A 27,194-nucleotide genomic window follows, 5' to 3' on the forward strand; every position below is an offset into this window, starting at 1 on the left:
TCCTGTGTGTGCCTGTTCAGGTGGAGGCGGACAGGCATTCCTGCAGTTGTGGGCTCCCCCTCCATGGCCCAAGTGGCCTGACAGCAGCGCAGGGCCGATAAGCACTTGCCACCTGCTAAGTTCGGTGGCGGGATGCACAAGGGAATCGGAACTAAGGCTTGGCTGGGTCGCTGGGCAGGTGCAGCCCCCTGGGCAACTGCCCAATGTGCCCATTCGGTAAGATGGCCCTGATTGCGGCCTATGATCACTAAGCAAACATGAAATAGGGGTCCCAGGCAGGCAGAAACATTTAGAAATCTAATCATGTAGCTCAAAACTATTAGCCCTGCTTATATCCCTTGATTTAAACTGCAGTTCTAAGAGAATCCAATTGTATTTACTATTCGGTAATTCTTTATATGGCAACAGCAGGGCACAAATTTTATTTCAGTATGAGATCTCTTAAAGTGAAACTCCAGGTAAAATATTTTTATTTTTTTGCTTTGGATGCAGTGAACGTTAAACATCAGTCAATTTTTTACTTAATTTACCATTTATAATATTAATCAATCAGTGTCAAATCAGGGGCAATGCAACTACCATAGATATTTTACACCAAAAACTGTTTTTCTAAATCTCTATATCATTTCTAAACAAGCTGAAAATTAATGGTCCCAAGACTGAATCCTGGCTAAGAATAAGATTATTCTTATATAGTTGGACCATTCAGAGAATGAATCATTGATCACAACTCTCTGGATTTAGTCTTTCATTTACATAATTGATTTTCTAAATCAATACATTTTTATTTGTACATTCAGTATCTCAGGGGAACAGTTACAAAAGCTTGAACAAATGTCAAATACAGTAAATACATGACCATCCCCCTGACAACGTATTGTTTGTCAACAATATCTGTATATAACTTATCAAACACATTACAATTCGACTGATCAATCATAGTGTGGTGCAGAAACCTGCCTGACTAGATACAAATTAGAAGGATACTTTAGGTTGATTCTCATATTAGATAACTTGGGTAAATCTAAAATTAATTTACAGAGACTGTTACGGTCAGATTACAACCCGTATAGTGAGCTTGTTATAAATGCATGGTGCCTACTGTTTCTAACATTTTCTAGCACGCTTATGGTATTTTTGTCATGTCTTTTGTCATGTATGACATTTTTCTATGTATGTTAGTATATTTTCTATATTTCTGAATTTATGAAGGACATAATTAAATGAATATGAAATATTACATGAGTATTTCTCATTTCCAGCCAGTAGGTAGGACTTTCAGGCTGTTCTAAACCGCTGTTTAAAAAAAAAAAACCCAGTGGATGCTTTTACTTATAGTAACTTGGGAAATGACATTTATAAATAAGCCTCATGTGCTTTGTACCAATCCACTGCTACCGAACAGTCTAAAAATTACAATAAATGTCTTAGAAATAACTGACCCCAGCTCTTTGAGCACGTCAGTGTAAACCATTTAGTTATAATGGTTTAGACATATTTATTTGATTAAATTGTTTTGGATTGTGTTACCAACTTCTGAACTGGAAGATTTTCCCCCTTAATGACCAGGCCATTTTTTGCGATTTGGTACTGCGTTACTTTAACGGACAATTGCGCGGTCATGCGACGCTGTATCCAAATAAAATTGATGTCCTTTTTTCCCACAAATAGAGCTTTCCTTTGGAGGTATTTGATCACCTCTGAAATTTTTATTTTTTGCACTATAATCAAAAAAAAAGCGACAATTCTGTGAAAAAATATATATATATATTTTTCACTTTCTGCTATATAATATTCCCATTAAAAAAAAAAATTAAAAAATTAAATTTTTTCATAATTTTAGGCCAATTTGTATTCTGCAACAAATTGTTGGTAAAAAGAATCCCAATAAGCAAATTTTAATTGGTTTGCCCAAAAGTTATCGCATCTACAAACTAGGGGAAAGATTTATGTCATATTTTATTTTTTTTAACTAGTAATGGCAGCGATCTGCGATTTTTAGCAGGACTTCGACATTGCAGCGGACAGATCGGACCCCTAACTGACATTTTTGACACTTTTGGGGGGACCAGTAACATTACTACAGTAATCAGTGCTAAAAGTATGCACTGTAATAATGACACTGGCAGGGAAGGGGTTAACCCAGGGGCGATCAAAGGGATAAATGTGAGCCTAGGGGGTGTTTTATAACTGTGGGGGGGATAGGCTTGTGAAATCAACACAGAGACCTGTGTTCCTAAATAGGAGGTACACAGGAGTTCCGTGTTTATAGCTGAGAGAATAATGGTCTGCTGTGTTTACAACAGCAGACCACCGTTCTCTCTTCACGGGGAGCGATCGCGGGTGCCCAGCGGCAATCGCGGCCACGCCCCCAGGATCGCTCCTGCGAATTGTCATACAGGTACGGCAATTCGTGGGGATCTGCTGCCATATAACTTGGGCGTCTGGTTGGCAAGTGGTTAAAATTGACTTTTTACTGACTTCTCAAGAGATTAAGATGTATGTCAGAAGGGGGCTCTTGAAAAAGTCAGATGATGTAATGAATCAATGTGTGCCTTTACTGCAAATTGTATTTATTTATTTTTTTAAATTAACACTGCTACATGAGAACCTCACTTGACACAGCCTTCAACAATTGAGCTGTAGTTGAGGAAGGTTGAGGAGCTAAACCAGATGGAGGACCTGGTTTTGACCACCCTGGAGAAATGAGAGGCCTACATGCACACCTGGACATTATGAAACACGTTTATCTATTCTGGGGTAGGGAAGTCTCTCATTGAGGTGAATTCTATTGGTTGATGGTGTCCTCACATCTGAATGCAGACAGACTAACTCAGAGCCTACTTTTCTGCCCTAAACACCCCCCCCCCCCCCAAGAACCCTCCCCCTCTCTCTCTCCTCTCTGGTATTCTTCTCCCTGTCTTTTCATATATTTGTAAAAATTTGGCAGTTTTCTATCACTTATAGAGTAATCTTGGAAGTTTACCCGTTTTGGGATTACCTCCTGGAATTATTCTATAACATGCCAGCCTGTAAGCTCTAGAGCAGTGTTTCTCAACTCCGGTCCTCAAGGCACACTAACAGGCCAGATTTTAAGTATTGCCTTGGGGAGATGCAGACTAGAATACTGCAATCACTGAGCAGCAAATGATATTACCTGTGATGTGATTCAGATATCTTGCAAACCTGGCCTGTTAGTGTACCCTGAGGACCGGAGTTGAGAAACACTGCTCTAGAGGACATTTACCCCTGCTCCCTTTACCGGTCCCGTTTTACATTAAAGCTGATATTTATCAGGACCTCTACTTTTTGATGGTTAGTTCAGGTCCTCTTCTTTGTCCTCTTTGACATGAATCCATTGCAATTGTAACTCACTGTCATAGGATCCTTTTTATACTTCCTATTTTTTATATGTATGTATACTTGGAATCTGCCTTTCCTACCCTCTACTATAAATATTTCTAAAAAAAAAAAAAAAAAAAAAAAAAGGTAATCTAATAGAAAAAATTAAATAAATAAATAGACCAGAGGAAGGTAGAAAAAACTCCTATGGTCTAATTTGGTCCAGCGGGAGAAAAAAAGTCCTTCCTGATCCCCCACGAGGCAATCAGATATTCCCTCGATCAATTACCCCTGGTGTCAGTATCTCTAAAAATGAGTATACTGTTATATTTTGCATCCAGGTCATCTTTAAAAACAATCTGGCCAGATCTAGTTCTTGGTTCCATATTGTTACAGCTTTTATAGTAAAGTAGGCTTTCCGTATAGAGGTTTACTTTCCTCCAGACGTAAAGAGTGCTACCTTGTCCTTTGTAATGACCTGAATGACTCTACATCATTTTTACTATATGGACCGCCTACCATTAACTCTCACAGTTATTCTCCTAAAATGTATTATGCATGCATGCTTTTAGCCACCAGGTGCATAACTTTACATTTATCAACATTGAACCTAATTTGCCACATATTTGTCAATTATCATGTATATATGGTTGTTAAAACTTACTGTTAACATATGTTTGGCACGTGGACATCTTGTGTCATAAAATACTTTGGGCTGCTAGCTAATTTCAATTGTAGTGTTATAGTTAAAATAAATGAATAAAAGTATACTGACCTTAAAGTTACTACTTGTTGTCTTTAGGTTTCGTAGAGAAAATATTGCCATTTAGTCACGTTATATGTTCCATGTATAATCATGTTCTGTGTACATCGTATACATCCTATGCGATTGTAGCCATTCAAAGGTGACAACTGCTTTTCTTGATGGCTTGCATTGTGAAGCCAAGGTATTGGATCTGTTTGTGAGTGCAGCAAAGGAGGTTCTTGCCCTCCTGGAACTTTCCAAACAGTAAATCACAGTGCAGATTTATATGGTATCTGCTGAGCTGAGTCTGTTTAAGCACAGTCAAAATTCCTAAACCTTAAACAAAAGGAAGAGGGGCGTGTTTTGCCCAAAACAGGTTAAATTTTTTTCTGTTATGAATTAATTTTATCATTTACTTATTTTGGACTCTTTGATGTTTGTTTGGCACTCTCATTTTATTATATGTCTGCAAATGACATTTGACTGTGTGCTTTATTTGCTTACTGTTTGAAATTGAATCACCAAAATTGGTGGAGAATGAGGGCGCAAACTTGAACCTCGAAGCCACATTATCTATAGAAACAGTGAAATGTTTGTTGCAGACTGTATACCAGTGACATTTAAAGGGTTGGTATACTACTCCAGTGAGCTATGAACAACTAAAATGACCATGTTTGTTTGTGGAGGATATGTTAAAAGCTTCACTCTAGTCCACAACAGCACAAGTGGCTATCAGAGGACATAAAAAGACTAAATGAGCACAACAATAGACTAATGCAGATGGCCCAGCTGAAAATGTAATTACACTACAGACAAACTGCTGGCTGCCTAGGTAGTGGGCAACAAGGAATGAATGGATGTCAAATGGTAGGAAGTGGGGCAGACTGACAACCAGCTGATAGAGATTTATGAATTTTGACTGACCTGGTACAGCAGCTTGTGGCTGGAATGAGGATTGGTCAGTTGTCACCCATAGCAACTCAGTAACAATTAGGTAAGCCACTTCTTTCAAAAAAGTATGTCCCATTATGTGGAGGTCTCTGCATAGCTTGGTGAATAAGCCAGGAGTGGTGAAATGCTTCTAGGAATTATAGTTTGAGATATTAAGAAATATTAAGATTGTGTGTAGATATTTACAAACTGACAGCTTTTGACGGACTACCCACACCAGTAAGCAGACTGAACAGTGGCGGCCGGTGCATAGGGGGCGCCAGGGCGCCGCCCCCCCTAGAAAAAAGAAAAAAAAAATGACAAAACGAGCAATAAAGTTTGAAAAAAAAAATTGCGTTCGCCGCCGCCGCCGGCCGATGTGGAGGCGGGGGGGGGGGGGGTGGGGTTACCACCCAGAAGAGGCGCCGATTGGCTGCCTTCTGGGGGGCGTGGGGGCGTAACCTGGGCACAAGGCACATTGCTTGGAAACCCCCACTTCGTGGATTCCTGGCTGTGATTGGTCCAGCCTCCAGCCTGGACCAATCACAACATCCAGGACATCCGACGCTGACCCCGCTGAGCGCCGCTGACGTCACTCGCGTGCGTCATTCTCAGCAGTGGACCAGACCCGGACGGACGATGGAGTCGGGTGGACACCGGACGGGAGTGACGGCGGCACCGGAGAGGAGACCACCAGCATCTGATCCAGACGACCGGACCAGTCACCTCACCAGGCCGCAGCTCGAGGAGCGGAGGTCATCTGCTGGAAGAAGAGAAGACATCACCACCGGTAAGTGAGTCCTCGTGGTCCTCCTGTCCTGTCAGTCCTCCACTCCAGGCTGAGGCTAGTAGTACTGTTATGCAGTTGCACACTACTAACAATTTATCTACTTGGAAACAATAACTTTAAAAAAAAAAAAACGAATAAACAATAGATGCCTAGCTGGCAAATTGCTAAGGATATCAAAGAAGAAGCATATAAATTTGCTGTATCATGACCATCCATCCATCCAGCCTTTCCACCGCCATCCCCCTCTGCTCTGCCTCATCCCATGACCATCCATCCATCCAGCTTTTCCACCGCCATCCCCCTCTGCTCTGCCTCATCCCATGACCATCCATCCATCCAGCCTTTCCACCGCCATCCCCCTCTGCTCTGCCAAATCCCATGACCATCCCTCCCACTGCCATCCCTCTCTGCCTCATGCCCTCATCCCTCCCACCGCCATCCCTTTGCCTGATCCCATCTCTCCCACCACCATCCCTCTGCCTGATCCCATCTCTCCCACTGCCATCCCTCTGCCTGATCCCATCTCTCCCACCGCCATCCCTCTGCCTGATCCCATCTCTCTCACCTCCATCCCTCTGCCTGATCTCATCCCTCCCACCGCCTGATCCCATCCCGCCCACCTCCATCCCACCGCCTGATCCAATCTCTCCCACCTCCATCCCTCTGCCTGATCCCATCTCTCCCACCTCCATCCCTCTGCCTGATCCCATCTCTCCCACCACCATCCCTCTGCCTGATCCCATCTCTCCCACCACCATCCCTCTGCCTGATCCCATCTCTCCCACTGCCATACCTCTGCAGGGGGCCTGTACGCTTGTCACTGCATTGAAAGGGGGCCTGTATGCTGGTCACTACATTGAAAGGGGGCATGTACGCTGGTCACTACATTTAAAGGGGGCCTGTATACTGGTCACTACATTGAAAGGGGGCCTGTATACTGGTCACTACATTGAAAGGGGGCATGTACGCTGGTCACTACATTGAAAGGGGGCCTGTATACTGGTCACTACATTGAAAGGGGGCATGTACGCTGGTCACTACATTGAAAGGGGGCATGTACGCTGGTCACTACATTGAAAGGGGGCATGTACGCTGGTCACTACATTGAAAGGGGGCATGCACGCTGGTCACTACATTGAAAGGGGGCATGTACGCTAGTCACTACATTGAAAGGGGGCATGTACTGTGTGGTCTGTGCTAGGGGGTCTGTACTGTGGGGTTTGTGCTAGGGGGGTCTGTACTGTGGGGTTTGTGCTAGGGGGTCTGTACTGTGGGGTTTGTGCTAGGGGGTCTGTACTGTGGGGTTTGTGCTAGGGGGTCTGTACTGTGGGGTTTGTGCTAGGGGGTCTGTACTGTGGGATTAGTGCTAGGGGTCTGTACTGTGGGATTAGTGCTATGGGGTCTGTACTGTGGGATTAGTGCTAGGGAGCCTGTACTGTGGGGTTTGTGCTAGGGGGCTTGTACTGTGGGGTTTGTGCTAGGGGGCCTGTACTGTGGGGTTTGTGCTAGGGGGCCTGTACTGTGGGGTTTGTGCTAGGGAACCTGTACTGTGGGGTTTGTGCTAGGGGGTCTGTACTGTGGGGTTTGTGCTAGTGAGTCTGTACTGTGGGGTTTGTACAAGGGGCCTGTACTGTGGGGTTTGTGCCACTCTCAGTCAGTGTATCCCATAATAGGATGTCTCTCACAGTATATCCCATAATAGGGCCCCTGCTCCCTTTTATGGGATATACTAGTACTGATGGAGCCCTTAATATGTGATATATTGGGAGAATTGGTTCACGCAAGCAAAATACAGGGGACAAAATGGGTGGGGTCTATAAGGGGTGTGGCTTCTGAGAAATGGGAGGGGTCAAAATAGAAGGGCGGGGTCTTGCGCCCCCCCATCTTAAAACTTCACCAGCCGCCACTGAGACTGAATCTTGCATTGTGATGACATTAAAAATACTATTTGTACACCAAACTCTATTTCAGATCGGTTTACCTACTACATATCAGAATGTGCAATATTTTCTCTTTCACCATTTTGCTTTCTATTTTGCCGGCTAGTAGCAAATGCTTGTACTGTTCATTTGTTCTAAAGTTCCATGAAGCTTCAGTCACTCAGATCTGTGGCTAGAGACATCAGAGACTGATGACGTCACACATCATTTCACCAACAGATCAAATAGGAAAGCAATGATAAAATCAGAAGCACACGGGGGAAAAGCCAGGATCATTATACTACTGCAAAACACTGAGTATTTAGGCTGTAGGGCTGCCAACTGTCTGGAAATTGACAGACATTTTGTAAAAATCAAAAGATTTGCTCCTAATCTTGGATGTCTGATGAAGTGAGCCAGTGTTTGTAAAAATGACCGACTCTCGCCATCTTTATAGGCATATGAGGATGTGGAGGGATGCTGAGATATGCAATGTACTAGGAATCCGCTTTCTTCTTCCCAGTTCTAGAGAAAACCAGAACTTCAAGCCTCATTCTGGGACTCTCAGGCCTACTGCTGGTTTCCTTTAGAACTAGGAAGAAGAAGAAGAAGAGAGGATTCCTAGAACAGACTAAATGGGGAGCTTTTATAGGTATTATTTGTTTGAGTAAAAATATATGCTGTATACACCATGGGACACAATAAATCAGTACAGAATATTAAAAAAACAAGGTCCCTTAGCTATTTCCTGTACACATACAGTATAGTGGGTCCTCTTCTGTGAGGCTGCATATACCTGTACATGTGATTCAACTGAGAATCCTGGTTCCTGATCACCTAATCGCTGTAAAAAAGCTGTAAAGTCATTAAACACGTGACTTTATTTTGACCCTTGATAAAGTCACGTGTTTTAGTGACGCAATGCGTTGGGAGAAGCCAGGTGACGTAACTTCCGGTCTACGGCCGAGACCGGAAGTATCGGAGGTATACAGCATCGGCGGCTACTGAATTTTTTTTACTTCAACTGTAAGTTTTATATGTTTGTTTTTAAATAAACACCCTTGATATACTTCACTATGAGTACCCATTCATTTCTCTGAGTGTACTGGAGCAGGAGGATAAACACCCAGTAATAAACGAGGCGGACAACATCTATTAAAAGGACATCCTAGAGACCCTAATAGAAGTCCCCACCAGTGGAGGAGGATTAGATATCCTGGTCCAGTGATTATTATCACTAAACGCCTTTAATGGTGTTTTTGGAGGTCTAAGGATATAGCTCACTTCTAGTGACACGTTTTTCAGGAGTTTCACGAAAGTCACTTTCATTTCTGTGAAGAGTCACGAAATTCACCTTTCCTTTCAAGCATTATTTTGCATTTTCCTGCACATGGACTATTTTTAATTATCACCCCACAATTACTAGTATATTATTCATTTATTGATTATCATTTTATTATTGTGGATATTTTTGTCAGCATTATATTGCATCAATCAACATTTTATCGTATATATTTTATGCACCTATGAACATTTTTATTCTTCACTTAAGTCACAAAACTTGTCACTCAAGTCACATATTTGATTTGTATCCACTTACATGCATAGTTACATAGTAGGTGAGGTTGAATAAAGACCATAGTCCATCCAGTTCAACCTGTGTAGGTGTGTGTGGCCGTAATCATCTCTCATACCCTTGAATGTTTTTCTCCTTGAGATGTAAGTCTAAGAGTCTTTTGAAAGCCACCTCTTGTGGTAGAGAATTCCACAATCTTGTAGCCCTAACAGTAAAGAACCCTCCATGTTGCCTGAGGTTAAAACGCTTCTCCTCCAATCGCATTGTATGCCCCTGAGTCCTCATGCAGTCCTTTCGACTGAATAGCTTTTTTTCTATGCTGAGATCACCATTGAGATATTTATAAATTGCTATCATATCCCCTCTCAGGTGTCTCTTCTCCAGGGAGAATAAATCAAGCGATTGCAGACGCTCTTCATAATTAAGGTCCTCCAAACCCCTAATTAGTTTAGTTGCCCTTCTCTGGACTCTCTCCAGCTCCAACACATCCCTCCTGAGGACTGGTGACCAGAACTGGACAGAGTACTCCAGATGTGGTCAGACCAGAGTTTTATAAAGTGGAAGGATTATAGTTTTATCTCTGGAATACATCCTTTTTTTTATGCATGCTAATATTCTGCCGGCTTTGGCCGCTGCTGCTTGACATTGCATGCTATTGCCTAGACTATCCTCTACCAAGACTCCCAGATCTTTCTCCATTTTTGATTCCCCCAAAGGTTCCCCCCCCTATAGTGTATTGTGCTTTTATGTTTTTAGCCCCCAAGTGCAAAACCTTACACTTCTCCACATTAAACCTCATTTGCCATGTCGTAGCCCACTCTGTTATTTTGTCCAGGTCATTCTGTAGGATATCTGCTTCATGCTGTTCAGTTATTGCCCTGCCTAATTTTGTGTCATCTGCAAAACTGACATAGAACTACTGATCCCGTCCTCAATGCTGTTTATGAATAAATTGAACAAAGTTGGTCCCAGGACTGAACCTTGGGGGACCCCACTTACCACCTCAGACCAGTCTGAGTATGCGCTATTTATTACCACCTTTTGGACATGCCCTTTTAGCCAGTTCCGTATCCAAGAGCAAACCCTGCCTGCAGACCTTATTTTATAAATGAAGTGCTTGTGGGGAACTGTATCAAACGCTTTAGCGAAATCCAGGTACACCACATCCACTGGTCTCCCCCTATCTAGCTCACAGCTCACCTCCTCATAGAATGTTAAGAGATTGGTTTGACAAGAACGCCAATTTGTGCTGATTACTGCTGATGATGTTGTTGTCTTTAGCAAACTCTACGATATAGTCCCTTATCATCCCCTCCAGAAGTTTACATACTATCGATGTCAGACTGACAAGCCTATAGATTCCCGGGACATGCCTCTGCCCTTTTTTGAATATCGGTACCACGTTTGCTTTCCTCCAATCCCCTGTCATAATACTGTCAGCAAAGATCGCAAACAGTGGTCTATATATAACCTTACTAAGTTCTTTGAGTACTCTTGGATGTACGCCATCTGGGCCTGGTGATTTATTTGTGTTAATTTTATCCAGCCTTTTCCTCATTTCACCCTCTGTTAGCCATAGTGGCAAGTCCTGTGAATTACTACTAACCATACAGTCATGGTCAGTGTACCCCTCCATTTCATGTGTAAAGACTGACGAGAAAAAAACGTTCAGCACAGTTGCTTTTTCAGTGTCCTCTGTAGCCATCCTCCCATCATCGTTAATTATGTGTGCAACATGCTCTGCCCTAGTTTTTTTGCTGTTGATATATTTAAAGAATTTCTTTGGGTTCTTTTTACTATCCTCCCCTATTTGTCTCTCAAAGTTGATTTTAGCCATTTTGATTTTGTATTTACTTTTCTTATTTGCCTCCTTGTATTGCTCGAAAGCCGATACTGTGCCCTCTGATTTATATTTCTTGAAGGCCATTTTTTTTCCCCTAATAAGTTTTTTAACATTACGGTTTAGCCAGCCAGGTTTGGCTTTGTCTCTTCTGAATGTATTTCCCATAAGAATGCACTGCAAGATGCATTTGTTTAATATGTTCCTAAAGCATTCACATTTTTCCTCCGTGGTCAGTGTTCCCAGGGTTTGGTCCCAGTTTACCCTTTCCATCATTGAGCATAATTTGGGAAAGTTTGCCCTTCTGAAGTTTAGGGTTTTTATGTTCCCCTCTTGCCTTGTTATATTGTTATTTACGCTAAATGTGATCATCCTGTGATCGCTAGAGCCCAGGTTGTCCTGGACTCCAACCTCCGAGATTAGGTCTGGGTCATTGGTGATCAATAGATCCAGGACTGCATTTTCTCTAGTAGAGAATCCGCCAACTGAGACATGTAGTTGTCCTGTAATGTTTCCATGAATAGACGGGCCTTCTGTGAGTGTGTAGTCCCCTCTTCCCAGTCAATGTTGGGATAATTGAAGTCCCCCAATAAGATGACTGATCCCAGTTTTGCCCCTTCATTATTTTGTTTCACCACATTTACACATTGGCACATATATCATAGTGCAACCAAGTTTTTGTGTTATATTTAGCTTTAGGAACCTATTTCTTGGGCCATCATTTAGCAAAACAAGCGCCGATTACCCCCTTCTTCTTCAGAATTCATTTGGAAACACTAAGAAGGTGCAAAGACATGTACAGTTTTACGAACGCATGTCAAAGTTGCAAAAACTGTGTTTAGGCATTAGGATTTGTGTTATTAAAGCGTTACTAAACCCACAACAGTAAAATCAATGTGTATATGCAGTAAAGCATGCTTGTTATACTCACTGTAGAACCTAAGGGGTAAATCCTCTGCATTGTGTAAAAAGGCTGTTTGATCCTGTATGCACAGATCCTCCCTTCCTTCCATTGTTCCCTGATAATTTCCTGATAACAGAGAGCCCAGGAAGGCAGGTTGCACATGTTCAGTTTGGTGTGTATTGCTAGAGAGGTTTTTTTTTTTCCTTGGAAGGTGTGCATGTGATCAGCACAGGACCAATCTGCACTGTTCAGACAGAGGGTCAGGGCTCATAGGATTGTCATAAAACTTCTCCTAAAAGCTTTAACCAGTGCTTCAACCACTGATAGAAGTCATGGGACTGCTCTAACTGCTGATGAGAAAAGGTATTTAGCAGTTTATACTTACAGTCAGTCCCTGGGTTACAAACATCCAACTTACAAAGGACTCCTACTTACAAATGGAGGGAGACAACAGGAAGTGAGGAGAAATCTAGCCCTAGGAAGGGAAATTCCCTCCTGTAAGAGTTCTCATGGGAATAAGGTGGGTCCACTGAAGCTTTATCACTAATCCTTGTCTTCACAACAACCCAAAATCTTCAAAATCCAGTTGTCATAGGGACAGTAAGTGAGGTGAAATCTTCTGAACAGGGGTACAGACAGCAAAATAAATGGTACAGGGGTAGTAACCCTTCCCTATGCTATCCAAAAAACTTAAAAATTATTATTTTGGCTGGGGCTTCACTTAAAAAATTTACCTGTTCCCACTTACAAACAAATTAGACTTAATGAACAAGCCTACAGTCCCTATCTTGTTTGTAACCCGGGGACCGCCTGTACTAAAATAATTGCATTTCCATGTTCTGTGTACTGTGGGAGACCAGATATAGTGAATGCAGGATCCTGAGTTTAGTATCACTTTACCATGTTAGATACACAATCCACTAAAAACATGATGAATAAATGAATACATGCATAAAACACAATTATGCAAAACATGTGAGAAGGTGTGTATCAATTTAAGATAAAGTGCTCAGTAGTATATGGAAATTCACAAAGTCGATTACACTACAAACATAAAAGGAGTATTTCAGTGCTTCCAATAAAGTGCATATACCACCAAAGTGTGTATCCCTTGTGTGTGCCATCGTGCAATAAACTCTATAAATAACTCTGTGGACACAGAATGTGTATTCAAGTGCTTCTACCGTGTATTACACCACCAGCTATGCAGACCTCTTACCAGATACATTTGATCTCCAAATCATTTGATTTTAAGAGCGCTTAACATAGTGAGACTCAACATGGCAATCATATCCATCAGCACATCACTACACCTCAAGAATCACAAAAAAATCTCACATAACGTAGGGTGAAATAGAGATGAACTACATAGAGTAATATTAAAAACCTTTGAAACTTTATTCATGTATAGGTTATACTCACAAAATATAAAAGAACAGCAAGCAAAATAGAAACACTACACCGCTTGGCAGTCACAGGTGTGATGACTTCGTGGACCAGGCCCCACCCAACACATTTCACCCAGCATAGGATGTCATCGGGGAAACGGGATCTTAGGATTTGTTTTACCCTCATCATGAAAGGGTTATGCTGGTCAAAGATGATTAGGTTTTTTTATTCAACCTCTGGGCTGAACAAAAAATGTAATATATTCCTCCATACACAAATGAGGTGAATGAAGGAATCCCCCCTGCCGGGACATTGTATTCTAACAGCAAGACCTGCTGCCATCACAATACACTGGTCAGCGCCTGCAGCCAATTAGCTGCAGCCGCTGATTGACAAAAGTTTTCCAGCATGTCGTTTTGACAGAAGTCAATCAACACTTGACTTATGCTGAGCAGGGATGGCCAAACAGTGCTCGAAATTCAACTGGGTCCTGCTGAGGGGGTACAATTTCAGTTTTACTGTAATGTGCACCAGCTGCTGGAGTTTTCGATTTACACTCTGGTTTTTGAGAAATTCAATTTACAGAGCATGTTATATAAAGCTTTTCTTCCTTCATTTATAAAATAAGTCCTATAAAATAACTTCATTGTGCCAAACATTTCAAAGATTACAGATGAAACAAAGGTGAAACCATGTTCATTGTACACTGCTTTCTTTGTGACTCATACTGCTCTGTCCTGATCATACTCACCTAGAAATCAGCTAGAGAAGGTTTTAAGAAAATAACTCTGCAACAGTCATAGAGTATGAGCACTGCAATGCAGGTTATTTCTAATACTAATAATAGTGATTATAACATGTTTAAATAGTCCATTTTCTCCCTCCATCTCTCTCCCACTCTATTCCTCACTGGTGCCAATTGGCCATTTAATCCCGTTCCACTGACAACACCAACAATGCGGCATTTTTTTTTCCTCCACCACTGTTAGCTCAATATTTCACTGCAGCACACTATATGCTCCACTAGCAAACCCTCCTGTGTACTGCAATGCAACAAGCAAGCCACAACCACTGCCTCCACTTTGACACATCACATGCAATACAATTAATACCCCCATTTCATTGGCCCCCTCTTCCACTCCCAGTCTCACACTCATTGACTTTTAAACTTGCCTTGTATGATAACCAGTGATGCAAAGTGAAGATAAAAATGGCAGACTAGACATCAGTTTTCAGTAATGCATTCAAACCAACCAGTTAACCCTTTATTATTGATTATGATTAAGAATGAATGGATGAAACACTTTTGAGGGGCAGTCCTTCAGGTGGAGGCATACAAGATGTACCATTTGTGCAGTAAAGCTTGGTGATGAAATTATACTACTAGTGAAGAGCCCTTTGCTCTTTAAATAATGTGTCTTGTTAGCCTATATCAAACTGGAAAGATACTTTGGAATTCCACTCCACAATGGCTTATTTTACAGTATAGCAAAAATGTATTTTTATGCATGAACTGATTGAAGTTTACTTACTTGCTATATTTATCATCATATTTACAGATATAGCTGAGATGGGCAGCAAATGCTTCTACTGCCAGAGGACAAGGAATCTCCCCACTTTTCCTTTTTATAATGACTCCTGTAAAGAGAAAGGAAGATAAAGAAAAAAAAAAACAATGACCATTGTAATAAAGGCAAACAAAGAAAGAACTACCCCATAATTTAAATACTTTTCTTCATTTTCCTAAAATAAATCACCTGGCAGCTAAAGAGTTTAGCACATCTCAGAGTGGTAAAATTTGTTGAAAATTTTTTTCCGGTTGGGAAATCACCCTGAAAGTGTCCCAATTTTAATATTGGCCCACCTGGTCAAATGCAATTTGTCACAAAAACAACAGAACTTTTGTAGCCTTTTGGGTCCTCAAGACCCTTACTAGTGTCTCTGGCAATGTTATTCAAGCTATAAATCACTGTTATTTGGAGATTTGCAGCTGTGTCAGTGTGACAATGTGACATGCCAGTATGCTGTGGAGGTGGCCTGTCTAACTGTTGCAATGATTGGATGTGACATGTCAGTGGGTTGACTCATCTATGTGTAGCAGAGTGGTTCTGCAGTAGATGTGCTATTTGCAGGGCCGGAAAGAGGGGTGGGTGGAAGGGACAACTGCCCTGGGTGCAGAGTTGTATAGTAACGAAGTAGAACTACTTCACTACTGTACTTAAGTTTTAAAAGGCGGTATCTGTACTTTACTAGAGTATCATTTTTTTTCTCCTACTTCCACTTTTACTTCAGTACATATTTTCAATGAGTTTATTACTTTTACTCCGATATTTTTTTATGTGCTGCATCATTACTCATTACAATTATAAAAATGTTACGAATCATTCCATTCCAAACCCGCACCACCGCTGACTTTTTTTACTCGAGTCTCACATTCTCTGAGACTCACAAGTCACGACCAATCCCCGACCCGATGCAATGGCTTAGGGGCAGAGCCTCGCCGCCTCTGTCCTCCCTCGGCTCGGCCCGAGTCCCGCCTCCCGCTCGGCTCTCAAGTGCAGTGGTGGTGGCGAGAGAGGAGAGACACCTGCCCGCGGAGTGATCTCTCTGGGCCCTGGCTGGGGGAGGGACTGTGAGTTACTAGAGTCTAGACTACTAGACTGTCTCTGGGCACTGTGCAGCACGGCCGCCCAGCGCAGGAGAACTGGATGGAGGTAGAAATATATTGTTCTTTCAGCAGGGGGGACAGGACTGGGGACTGTGGAGAGAGAGACTGGAGGACTCGAGACAGCCTAAGGTAGGAGAAGTAAGAACTGTCTTGAAGTCAAGTCACTCACTAAGGGGATCAGATCTATTCAATGGGGGGAGGGACCTGCCCTGGCCTGCCCTACTCTAAGGGGGATCTATAATGGGAGGGGGACCCTGGCCTTCTCTAAGGGGGCTCTATAATGGGAGGGGGACCCTGGCCTGCTCTAAGGGGAATCTATAATGGGAGGGGGACACTGGCCTGCTCTAAGGGGAATCTATAATGGGAGGGGGACACTGGCCTGCTCTAAGGGGAATCTATAATGGGAAGGCGACCCTAGCCTGCTTTAAGGGGGCTCTATAATGGGAGGGGGAACCTGGCCTGCTCTAAGGGGAATCTATAATGGGAGGGGGACCCTGGCCTGCTCTAAGGGGGATCTATAATGGGAGGGGGACCCTGGCCTGCTCTAGGGGGATATATAATGGGAGGGGGACCCTGGCCTGCTCTAAGTGGGATCTATAATGGGAGGGGGACCCTGGCCTGCTCTAAGTGGGATCTATAATGGGGGGGGTCCCTGGCCTGCTCTAAGGGGGATCTATAATGGGAGGGGGGCCCTGGCCTACTCTAAGGGGAATCTGTAATGGGAGGGGGACCCTGGCCTGCTCTAAGGGGATCTATAATGGGAGGGGGACCCTGGCCTGCTCTAAGGGGATCTATAATGGGAGGGGGACCCTGGCCTGCTCTAAGGGGGATCTAAAATGGGAGGGGGGCCCTGGCCTTTTGACTACTTTCTTTAATAACTACATAACACAATACTTGTACTTTTACTTTCAGTACTTGAGTAGTAAATTTTAAAATAAACTATTGCAATACTTAAGTACAAAAATGTTGAATACTTTAGTACTTCTACTTAAGTGTGGTGCTTAAAGAGCACTTCAACTTCTGCTCAAGTCACTTTTTTGATAGAGCACTTGTACTTTTACTCAAGTCTGGGTCTCTAGTACTTTATACATCTCTGCCTGGGTGGAATCTTAATTGGGGGGGTGCCTGATGCACTATGCTCATTACATGCGATTAAAATGGCCTGGCTGTCACGCCACCCCATGCCCTAAACTCTGCTACAGCCCTCGCACTGAGCTGAGGTTGCGCCTGTGCACACTGGATGCCTCCTCTATGTAGCTGCAGCCATACCAGTGTTCATATAGGAAAAGGACAATCCCTACCAGGTTTGGCTGCTGTCAAAACTTGCCTGGCTGGATCAGGGCTTGCCCAGTCTGAGTAGCAGTAGAGGAGGGTGAAGCAGGCAGAGAAAGTTCATTACACTGAACAGCAGCTGCACCGATCACTGTCCAGCCTAGCAGAAACCAGAGCTCTCCCCATGCCAGAGTTCTGTCAGAATAGGCAACCAGTCATATTAGGTCACGGAAGTGATTCTGACAGAAAAAAGTGCACAAATTCTTGATTCAAGCCATGGAACCTGCCATTAAGGTGAAGTGCTAAAATGTATTTGTAGAACAAGTTGGGTCAGTGTCAGCAATACCAAATTTGTGTGTCATTCTGTATTCAATGCTTGCAGATTACTGTTTAGTGTCAGTATCCTGCAACTTTGATGCGATCACAGATCAGGACAACTTCACTACTTCCCAAGCTCATTAGAAATCTTTACCGGACATTTACTAAAGGTTATGTGTTTTGCTTGCAAAGGAGGTGATGGTCTGCTAGAGTTAATTTTCATGCCTGTGACCAGTTATTTATTCTTTAATGACAGATTTGTATAAAAAAAAACTCTCTGCAGTGACTCAGTATTAATCATTTTGAGATATCTGTATGTAGCTGCTAATATGTTACCAGAAATCTGGATTTTAGGCTGACTATAGAACACAACATTTAGCCCCAGAGCTTCCCTCTCCCTCTGATAGCCACCATTCACCCTTCAGAGCCACACAGAGCCCCTTAAGCTGGGCACACACAGATCAAAAATTGGCCAGTTCAGTAGGGACTGGCTAAATTTCGATCTGTGTGGAGTGCTACCAGTTTAACAAAAGCTAATTGTTAGATTGACTTCTGTCACACAATCCTGTTGGAAAACCTCCTTCAGTCACATTATAAACACATTATAAAATTATGCCTTCCATAATAAAACCAGCAGTCAGTGTGCCCGCTTTCCCTGAATGAGCAGGATTTCATCTCACTACCGGGCGGTATAGCTTGATACTGTGAAAGTGGGTACACTGACGGCTAATTTTATTTTTGAAGGCATCATTTTATAATGTGTTTGAGTATTTTATATGGTTTTAATAAAATTTGAAGATATAGAGATATTGCACTATTGCTGGCCTTTCTTTTTTTATGGGTGACTGTTGGAAGGAGAGTGTCTTAGAAGATACCATATCCTGAAGCGAGAGTACCATAGGATAAGTTTGGAGTCGTTATTAACCATTTGAGCTTTGCATGCCAATAATCTTGGATGTGAGGCATAGATCGCTGGTGAGTCATGGAATCTGCACAGTGGGAGTGGTGATCACGAGCACTGCATGAAGAGCAATATTATGTGGATCATATATGGACACTATTGGTGATCTATAACATACACTAATGTGAAGGACTTTCTTTAGGACTTTTTTTTTATTTCATTATATATACTTTGTGTATATATAGATATATATCTATATATACACACACTTTTTCTGTGTCATTGCTGTTAATTGTGGTTATAAAAAATGTATTACACATTTATCTCATTTGAAACACTACAGACTGCTGACTGTTATCAATCACATTATTCCCTAAACGACTACAGAATCATGCCCCTCTATATTATGGACAATAGGAAGGGGGCGGGGTTTCATAGTAATATTTTATCGGTGTTGTCCTGATATAGAAGAATAAATGAGTCAGTTCATTTGACTGGAAGTGTGTTACTGGCAGAATCACCAACGGAAAATATAGGAAAATAAAATGAAAACAAATGAAGTCACCTCATCCAATGACTGATAAGCTACAATGTTTTAAATGTTAGTTTTTGGGTTCAGATAAACTTTAACAGGAAAAAAGGGAGCAATTTAAAGGACTTGAATATGTGGGTTTACATATGGTTTACTAGTTATTGATGAATATTGATTATTTAAAAAAATGATTTATTTTGTCTTTTGCAGAACTAAATGTCAACCATCCACATATCTTTTAATTCCAGCTTATTTACCCAACAAAAATTTCTTGTTTTATGGGAACACATTCAGATGCTGGTTTATTTGCTGAAAAATGACTTACCTTTCTGAAATGGAGAGTAAGCATTACTCAGAAAGCGGAAATGCCCTTTATTGTACCAGCAAATAAGGGACATATTTCCTTTCATTCTTATTTCATAGTGTCCTCGTGATTTTGGTACCTCTGTGTTAGTCATCATTGACTGAGGTAGGCCAGTACAGTCACTTTTACGAGAGCTGAGCAATCCACAACAGTAAATTCCTGTTAAAAAATTGAATTATTTTAGAAGATTATGCTAAAATGTACATGATATAGCAGGGTATAGCTTTAGGTATTTCTAAAAAAAAAAAAACACACTACTCCAAAAATTCATAGTAGACTATAATTTTTAAATGTAATAATTTTTGATTTTAAGAAATTTTAGTTTGTTAATAATTATGCAATATCCATTACTATTTCTTACAACTCCAATCGTCATTCTTACCATCACTTCCGTCTCTTTGCCCAAGTCTATAACAATGACCCTCAAAGTTCTTTGCTGTATAAATTACATGTATTGTAAAATCTGATTTCTTAGCCCAGGGTCTGATTTATTAAGCTACATTGGGATCTTTAACTAAAACTGGTATATTTCAGTATTACAAAAGTAAAAAAAAAGAATAAATATATAACATAGAGGGATAACTACAAATGAATGTAAGAAAATATGCATAAGACAACAAAATAAAGAACAAAGGTGTTTAAGAGGTTCATTTCACATGCAAGCAAATGGATAGGTCCAGTTGATAAAAACATTAATACAATGAGGGCTTGTCACCTAAAATGCCTAATAAATGCCTTGCATGATCATGAAAATGTTAAAGTATGCATGCAAAAAACAAACAAAACCAGTTCAGTGTTCAAAAACAGCAACGCAGAAAATGACTTAGCCACACTCCCACTGAAAATGCATTATGCAGCTCCAAACCTCTTTGGTGTGAAAAATTCAGCATTTTTCAAATGGTTTAATTACATTTTTGCATGTTTTTGCTTGCATGATCTAAATTAGAACAAACCAAAATCTCTATGTGAACACAACCTGATATAACTACTATTACCTCATTAGCAAAGAAATCGGTTTTCTTGTAGTCCTCCAAAGCCTCACATTGAAAATGTATGCAACGGCTGTAAATTTGCCAAGAACAGTGCATCCACCAAAAAATTACTGATCATGCAAGAAGCAAATAAATGAGAAAGGCCATCAAGAGTCATATGACATATCTGAATAAGTTACAATCTTCAGTGGGTCTAAGTGGAGGGACTAGGGATACAGTGGCAAAAAGGAAGCTACCATTCCTAACTAAAACCTATCTAACACTTGCCAGAAGACCCATGAAAGACCCTTAAAGTGTATTTCCACTTTTGCAGATTTGAGAAAACCCCAATATATGTTTGTTATGTGTTCTCATTCATACAGCGTGCTTTTTCTTTTTTCATAACTCTTTATACGTTTCCTGGTGAGTATGTCCATATGTTCATTTAGCTTTGTAAATACAGAACATACCCAATTGTGTGTAAGAGAATTTAAAAAACATAAAAATAGGATTTTTTTGTTTGGACATGACTTGATGATTGAAGAGAACACAGTTTCACCTTATTCACTGAGTTAAGTGAAAATCCAGTCTGCAAATCAAATACAGGGCTTTTGTTTCAATAAATCAACCCCAATGACTTTGAACATAGAGTAACTTTATTCCTAGCATGTGCCAGACATCCCTCTACAAAGGGCCTGCCTCAGGAAGTATTTTATTAAGCCTGAATGCCATATTTAACCAGTTGCAGACTCTGGGCATGACACGGCCAAACAAATGTCACCAGTGTACACAGGGCGTGTCTAGTACATCGACTCCTTCTGCCCTGTCCCAGTACTTGGCAATTCAGCTCTAATCTTAATCACAGCTGCATTGCCGAGTACACAGAGTAGGTTGGCAGCAGGAGTTGTAAAAAAAAAAAGCAGTCAGGCAATGTTTAGCAACAATGCTCAGCCGTGAATACAGAAATGAAACATGTTTTCATTTTGCAACTTTCTGTTTATTCATTTATAGATTAAAGGGATGAACTTTGATCTGTAGATTAAGTTAAAACAACCTGACAAGTAACAAAAAAAAATTAAAATAATTAAATGTTTTTTTTTCTGTTGAACCTCTTATTAACCCCTAGTTTACTCTAATCAGCCCTAATTAACTCCTTATTCTCCTTCTCCATTCAATTATAATTTTCCTGGTGATTTTTTTTTTCTATTTTGTTAACTAATATTTAAACTTTTTGTCTGCTTTTGTTTGCTTTGTTCATTAATATGTTTACACTTTTTACAAATATTTACACGTATCGCACTGAAAAAAGAGCAAAATTGAAAAAACCTACTTTACTTCATTTGTAAATATCTTTGCAATGCTTTGTACAAAAATCATAATTTTAGTGTTGCTTTAAACAGGATAAATTACAGAATAAAATACACATTTTTATGTGCAGTAACACTATTTGTTTTTAAACTGACACTGCTCAAAAAAAGAAAAAGCGCCTTTTGTTTAATTTTATTATGTTTAATTGTCCAAGGATTGCAAAAAAAAAAATAAAATACAATTGCTGCAGGACAATATTCACTAAAAGAAAGCCTTATTTTTCCTTAAAAAAAAAAAACAGTATATGTATTACAATGTTATCTTAAGTAGTGACCGATTTGTCACTGAATTTGGGCTCATAGCAGAAATTTGAAAATTGCTCTGGTCCATAAGAGGTGAACAGGTGTCAGAGCCAAAGTGGTTAAATAGCTTTGAAATAGATTTAAATAAGTAAACCTAAAATAAGCTTTTTCCTCTAGTGCTGTATGAACAGCTGTAGGCATCCTGGTACAGGTACGTCGATTCGCGGGAAGTGGTTAAACAGACCTATATGTTGGAACTGGTAAAATGTATTTCTTTAGATCTGTAACACTTAACCACAATATGTGCACAAAAATCAACCTATCAGGCTGATGATAGCCTATCAATAGTACCCATCAGATCTGCCTTGACAGAGACACTGAGGATGATGTACCAAAGCAGGGGTATTGAATTACATTTTATGGAGGTCCGGTTAGTAACATTTTTTTCCAGCAGAGGTCCGAATCGTACGTTTTTGCGAAGACACCTGTACTTCACAGCCCCCCTTATATCACAATCTCGTTCCTACATCAGTTTCCTCAGTCCTTCGCACATCACAGTCCCCCACTTCACTTCACAGTTTTCCCTTCAATGTAGTGTTCTCAAACCCCCTTCACATCACCCCCACCCTTTTCCCAGTAGTGTACTGAATCCCCTTTACATTAAATTTATTCAAAGTAGTTCTCAACCCCCCCTATTAAATCATCACCCCCACAGTACCGTCCTTGCCCCCCCGCACAGCACTGCCGCATTCATATTACCTACGCCCCCTCACATCACAAACCCCCTCTCTACACAGTAGTGTGCTCTGCCCCCTTCACATCATCTGCCCCACCACAGCACTGCTCCCCTTCACATCACCTGCCTCCTCAGCATTGCTCCCCTTCACATTACCCCCCCCCCACACCACTGCCCCTCTTCCCATCACCCACCTCTCCTCACATCACAAATCCCCCCCTCTACACAGTAGTGTGCTCTGCCCCCTTCATATCATCTGCCCTCTTAACATCACCTGCCCCCCTACCCTCCACATTACCCCCCCCCCACAGCACTGCTCCCCTTCACATCACCCACCCCCTATACATCATCCCTCCCCCCAAAGCACTGCTCCCCTTCACATCACCTGCCCCCACACCCCTCCACATGATTGCCACCCTTCATATCACCTGTCCTCACCCCACTTTACATCACCCCTCCCCACAGCACTGCCCCTCTTCACATCACTGGCTCCCTACACATTAACCCCCCCCCACACACACACACACCACTGCCTCTTTCACATCACTCCCCCCCACAGCACTGCCCCCCCAGGATGCAGGGCGGTCCTAACCATCAATCACTTGCTGGTTAATATGAAAAGCAGCCGGCAGCTCTCGCTCTCCTCTAATGCAGAGCTATGCCTCCCAAAGTCAGCTTAATACCAGCACTCAGCCTATTACCGGCCCCCAATGCAGAGCTGTACCTCCCTCGCTCGGCATATTAGTGCCTCGCGACATGCAGAGAATTACAGCAGCCTTGGCTGAATAACAGAAGTGGCTCCTAAATGGCGTGACCGCAGGTCCAGATGGGACAGTGGCTCGGTCTGGATCCGGCCCACGGTCCGCCATTTAGTGATGCTTATAAAGGAATTGAGAATGTTCACACAATAAATGATGTATGGTTCATTTTAGTTAAACAGTCATTGAAAGATAAAAAAAAGTAAATAGGAATTTTCCTTTCACCTGACTGAATAGTTGAAGAGAATCTTCACATAGTTTACTGTGTGAACATTCCCAACTCCTTTGGAGCTCATGCACACTGTATATCAAAGAAGCTGTTACTACAGGCGTTTGAGCTCTGTTTTTTTCCTGCCTGGAAACTCCCTTCAATGTTGGTCAATGTGTCCATGCACACTATGGCTTTTTCAGGAATTTATAGGCATATGCTCTTACAAGCAGAAACCCCCCACTCCTGCTTCAATAACCAATTCATGTATTAGGAAGGTTGTTTTCTTGTATTTAGGGTAGTTTAGTTTATTTTATTGTAGTGTTCTTTGTATTGGTGTTTTTGTTAATTTGTGTACTGTCACCTAAAGTGATTGTAAAGTCTTTTTTTTTTTTTACTTAAAAATAATAGGCATGTTATACTTATCTGCCCTGTGTAGTGTTTTTTGCACAGAGCAGCCCTGATCCTCCTTTTACCAGGTTCCTGGCTTGAACTCCTGGCCCCTTCCTCCTGTTGAGTGCCCCCACAGCAAGCAGCTTGCTATGGAACAAGGAACTGCAGCCTGGCCTCACTCCACCCCCTTTCTCCTCTCATTGGCTGACTGATTTTGACTGAAATCAGTGGGAGCCAATGGCGCCACGCTGCTGTTTCAGCCAATGAAGAGGGGAGTTCCGGTCAGCCAAGACACTTCTGCAACATCACTGGATTCAGATGTGGATCAGGTAAGTATTAGGGGGCTGTTGCATACAGAAGATTTTTTATCTTATTGCATAGAATGCATTAGGATAAAAAAAAAAACCTTCCGCCTTTACAACCCCTTTAAAAAATAATTATTTTACTTCGATATTGAAAATTGATGTTTGTTTTGAATAGAAAACGTACCAACATCCCGATTGAAACTAAATAAAGAAAGATAGTCTGTGTAGGATCTGGGTAAGGGTCCAAACACTGAGACTATATTTCACAAATGAAGAAGGGTTGGGGAGAGAGAGTGTAAAGATAAAAGAGGGAGAAAAGAGAGAAAAGGGAGAGGAAAGGGCAAGGAAAGAGACCAGGAAACACAGGAATGTGGAGAAGAGGGGGGGGGGGGGGGGGAGGAGAAAGGAAATGGGAGAAAAAAAGGAAGGATATAAGGGGGAAAGAAAAAAAGGGGGGAGAGGGCTAGTGGGATTTTTGAGCGGTACTGTAACTCTAGAAGGTAAACAACTGGTTTGTAAAAAATATAAATTTTATTTATACATGATTAAAATCACAAAAAACATACATTTAAGACATAAAGTGAAAATGCAGAAAATATATCAATACATCAAGTTTTGACATACAGGCAATAGTAGGCAGTCAAGCATACAACAAAAACCGGTGATCAATTGAGCACCTGGTATCTACCCAACATGTTTCACGGACAATGGAATCCGCTTCTTCAGGGGTTTTGATATAAGGTATGTTTATTGTTTAGCCTTGAGATTCCTGTATGATAGAAATATACATAAGACATACTGCACATAGATTAATACACAGGGGAGTCTTAGCAAGTGCATGCACACCAGTGTTCCGTGCCTCCTCCACCCCACACACGCAAACGGCCACCACCCAGTGAACGCCTCACCAACGGATGTGGAGGGGATATAGGCATGCATTGAGCAGTAGATAGTGACTAGATAAGATTGTTCGAATTAGGAGGAACAGAGAAGAGAGAGTTTCCTCAAGTGGTAAAAAATACCTGTATAAACATGATGATGGTAAATATTTGCTGCCAGGGATGTCTATAGTGCTGTAGCCAATTGGCATGGCATGGAAAATATCACTCTCTGTGAAGCAGAGGGATTCAAGATTAATAATTGTAATAATAAAGGAGACAGGCCTCCAAGGTTAGGGAGAGATAAAGAAATTGTAGGACTGGGCTTACTAAGCCTTGTGGAGATATCTGTCCTATCATGCCAGACTAGAGGGACACACAGGGGCTGGGGCTCAATTGAAGTGCCGGAAGCCTATGTGAGGGGCTTCAACGTTAGAAGGATAGAATGAACTACTTTCCTGTGGAGGGGAAACCTTCCCCTATCGTCACCAGCATTAAAGCATCTGGGTCAATGAAGAAAAGACAGGGTCAAAGATAGAACTACGGTCAATGTCTGAGTCTGAATAATCGGGCTCCGCACTGCTTACCTGTGTGTGGGTCTGATGGCGGGGACAGCGGCATCTACAATGATGATGCCTGTGTACTGCTTTAAATGCCTCCCCTCAACCCGGCGCGGTGACGCACATCCGGGCGGATGTGACGTCAGTACGTCGAGCCAGGTCCCTAACGGTGCAGTCCGAGGAACGGAGCATGCGCCGTGCTGTGCAATATTCAGCCGCAACAACAGCTGTGCACAGCCACAGACCAGACATGGGCGGGAACATGTTCCCGATGTCTCGGCCAGCCCAGGGACCACACATCCGTTGTGACTGCCAACGTTATCCTTCTAACGTTGAAGCCCCTCACATAGGCTTCCGGCACTTCAATTGAGCCCCAGCCCCTGTGTGTCCCTTTAGTCTGGCATGATAGGACAGATATCTCCACAAGGCTTGGTAAGCCCAGTCCTACAATTTCTTTATCTCTCCCTAACCTTGGAGGCCTGTCTCCTTATTATTACAATTATTAATCTTGAATCTCTCTGCTTCACAAAAAGTGATATTTTCCATGCCATGCCAATTGTCTACAGCACTATAGGCATCCCTGGCAGCAAATATTTACCATCATCACGTTTATACAGGTATTTTTTACCACTTGAGGAAACTCTCTCTTCTCTGTTCCTCCTAATTCGAACAATCTTATCTAGTCACTACCTACTGCTCAATGCATGCCTATATCCCCTCCACATCCGTTGGTGAGGCGTTCACTGGGTGGTGGCCGTTTGCGTGTGTGGGGTGGAGGAGGCACGGAACACTGGTGTGCATGCACTTGCTAAGACTCCCCTGTGTATTAATCTATGTGCAGTATGTCTTATGTATATTTCTATCATACAGGAATCTCAAGGCTAAACAATAAACATACCTTATATCAAAACCCCTGAAGAAGCGGATTCCATTGTCCGTGAAACATGTTGGGTAGATACCAGGTGCTCAATTGATCACCGGTTTTTGTTGTATGCTTGACTGCCTACTATTGCCTGTATGTCAAAACTTGATGTATTGATATATTTTCTGCATTTTCACTTTATGTCTTAAATGTATGTTTTTTGTGATTTTAATCATGTATAAATAAAATTTATATTTTTTACAAACCAGTTGTTTACCTTCTAGAGTTACAGTACCGCTCAAAAATCCCACTAGCCCTCTCCCCCCTTTTCTTCTTTCCCCCTTATATCCTTCCTTTTTTTCTCCCATTTCCTTTCTCCTCCCCCCCCCCCCCTCTTCTCCACGTTCCTGTGTTTCCTGGTCT

General features: G+C 41.8%; 1 protein-coding gene across 1 annotated transcript in view; it reads right to left on the bottom strand.

Moving 5' to 3' along the window:
* The window catches only part of PGBD5 (piggyBac transposable element derived 5), a 203,554-nt gene that overhangs the window by 8,030 nt on the left and 168,330 nt on the right, over nt 1-27,194 (bottom strand). Inside the window, exons 5-6 of the mRNA XM_082251819.1 lie at nt 19,452-19,649; nt 14,968-15,073 (exon numbers count right to left, since the gene is read on the bottom strand). Coding sequence (XP_082107945.1) covers nt 14,968-15,073; nt 19,452-19,649 — 304 coding nt within the window. The remainder of the gene's footprint in view (nt 1-14,967; nt 15,074-19,451; nt 19,650-27,194) is intronic.

The sequence above is a fragment of the Pelophylax lessonae genome (assembly GCF_965119305.1).
Source record: "Pelophylax lessonae genome assembly, chromosome: 3".
In the NCBI taxonomy this organism is placed as follows: domain Eukaryota; kingdom Metazoa; phylum Chordata; class Amphibia; order Anura; family Ranidae; genus Pelophylax; species Pelophylax lessonae.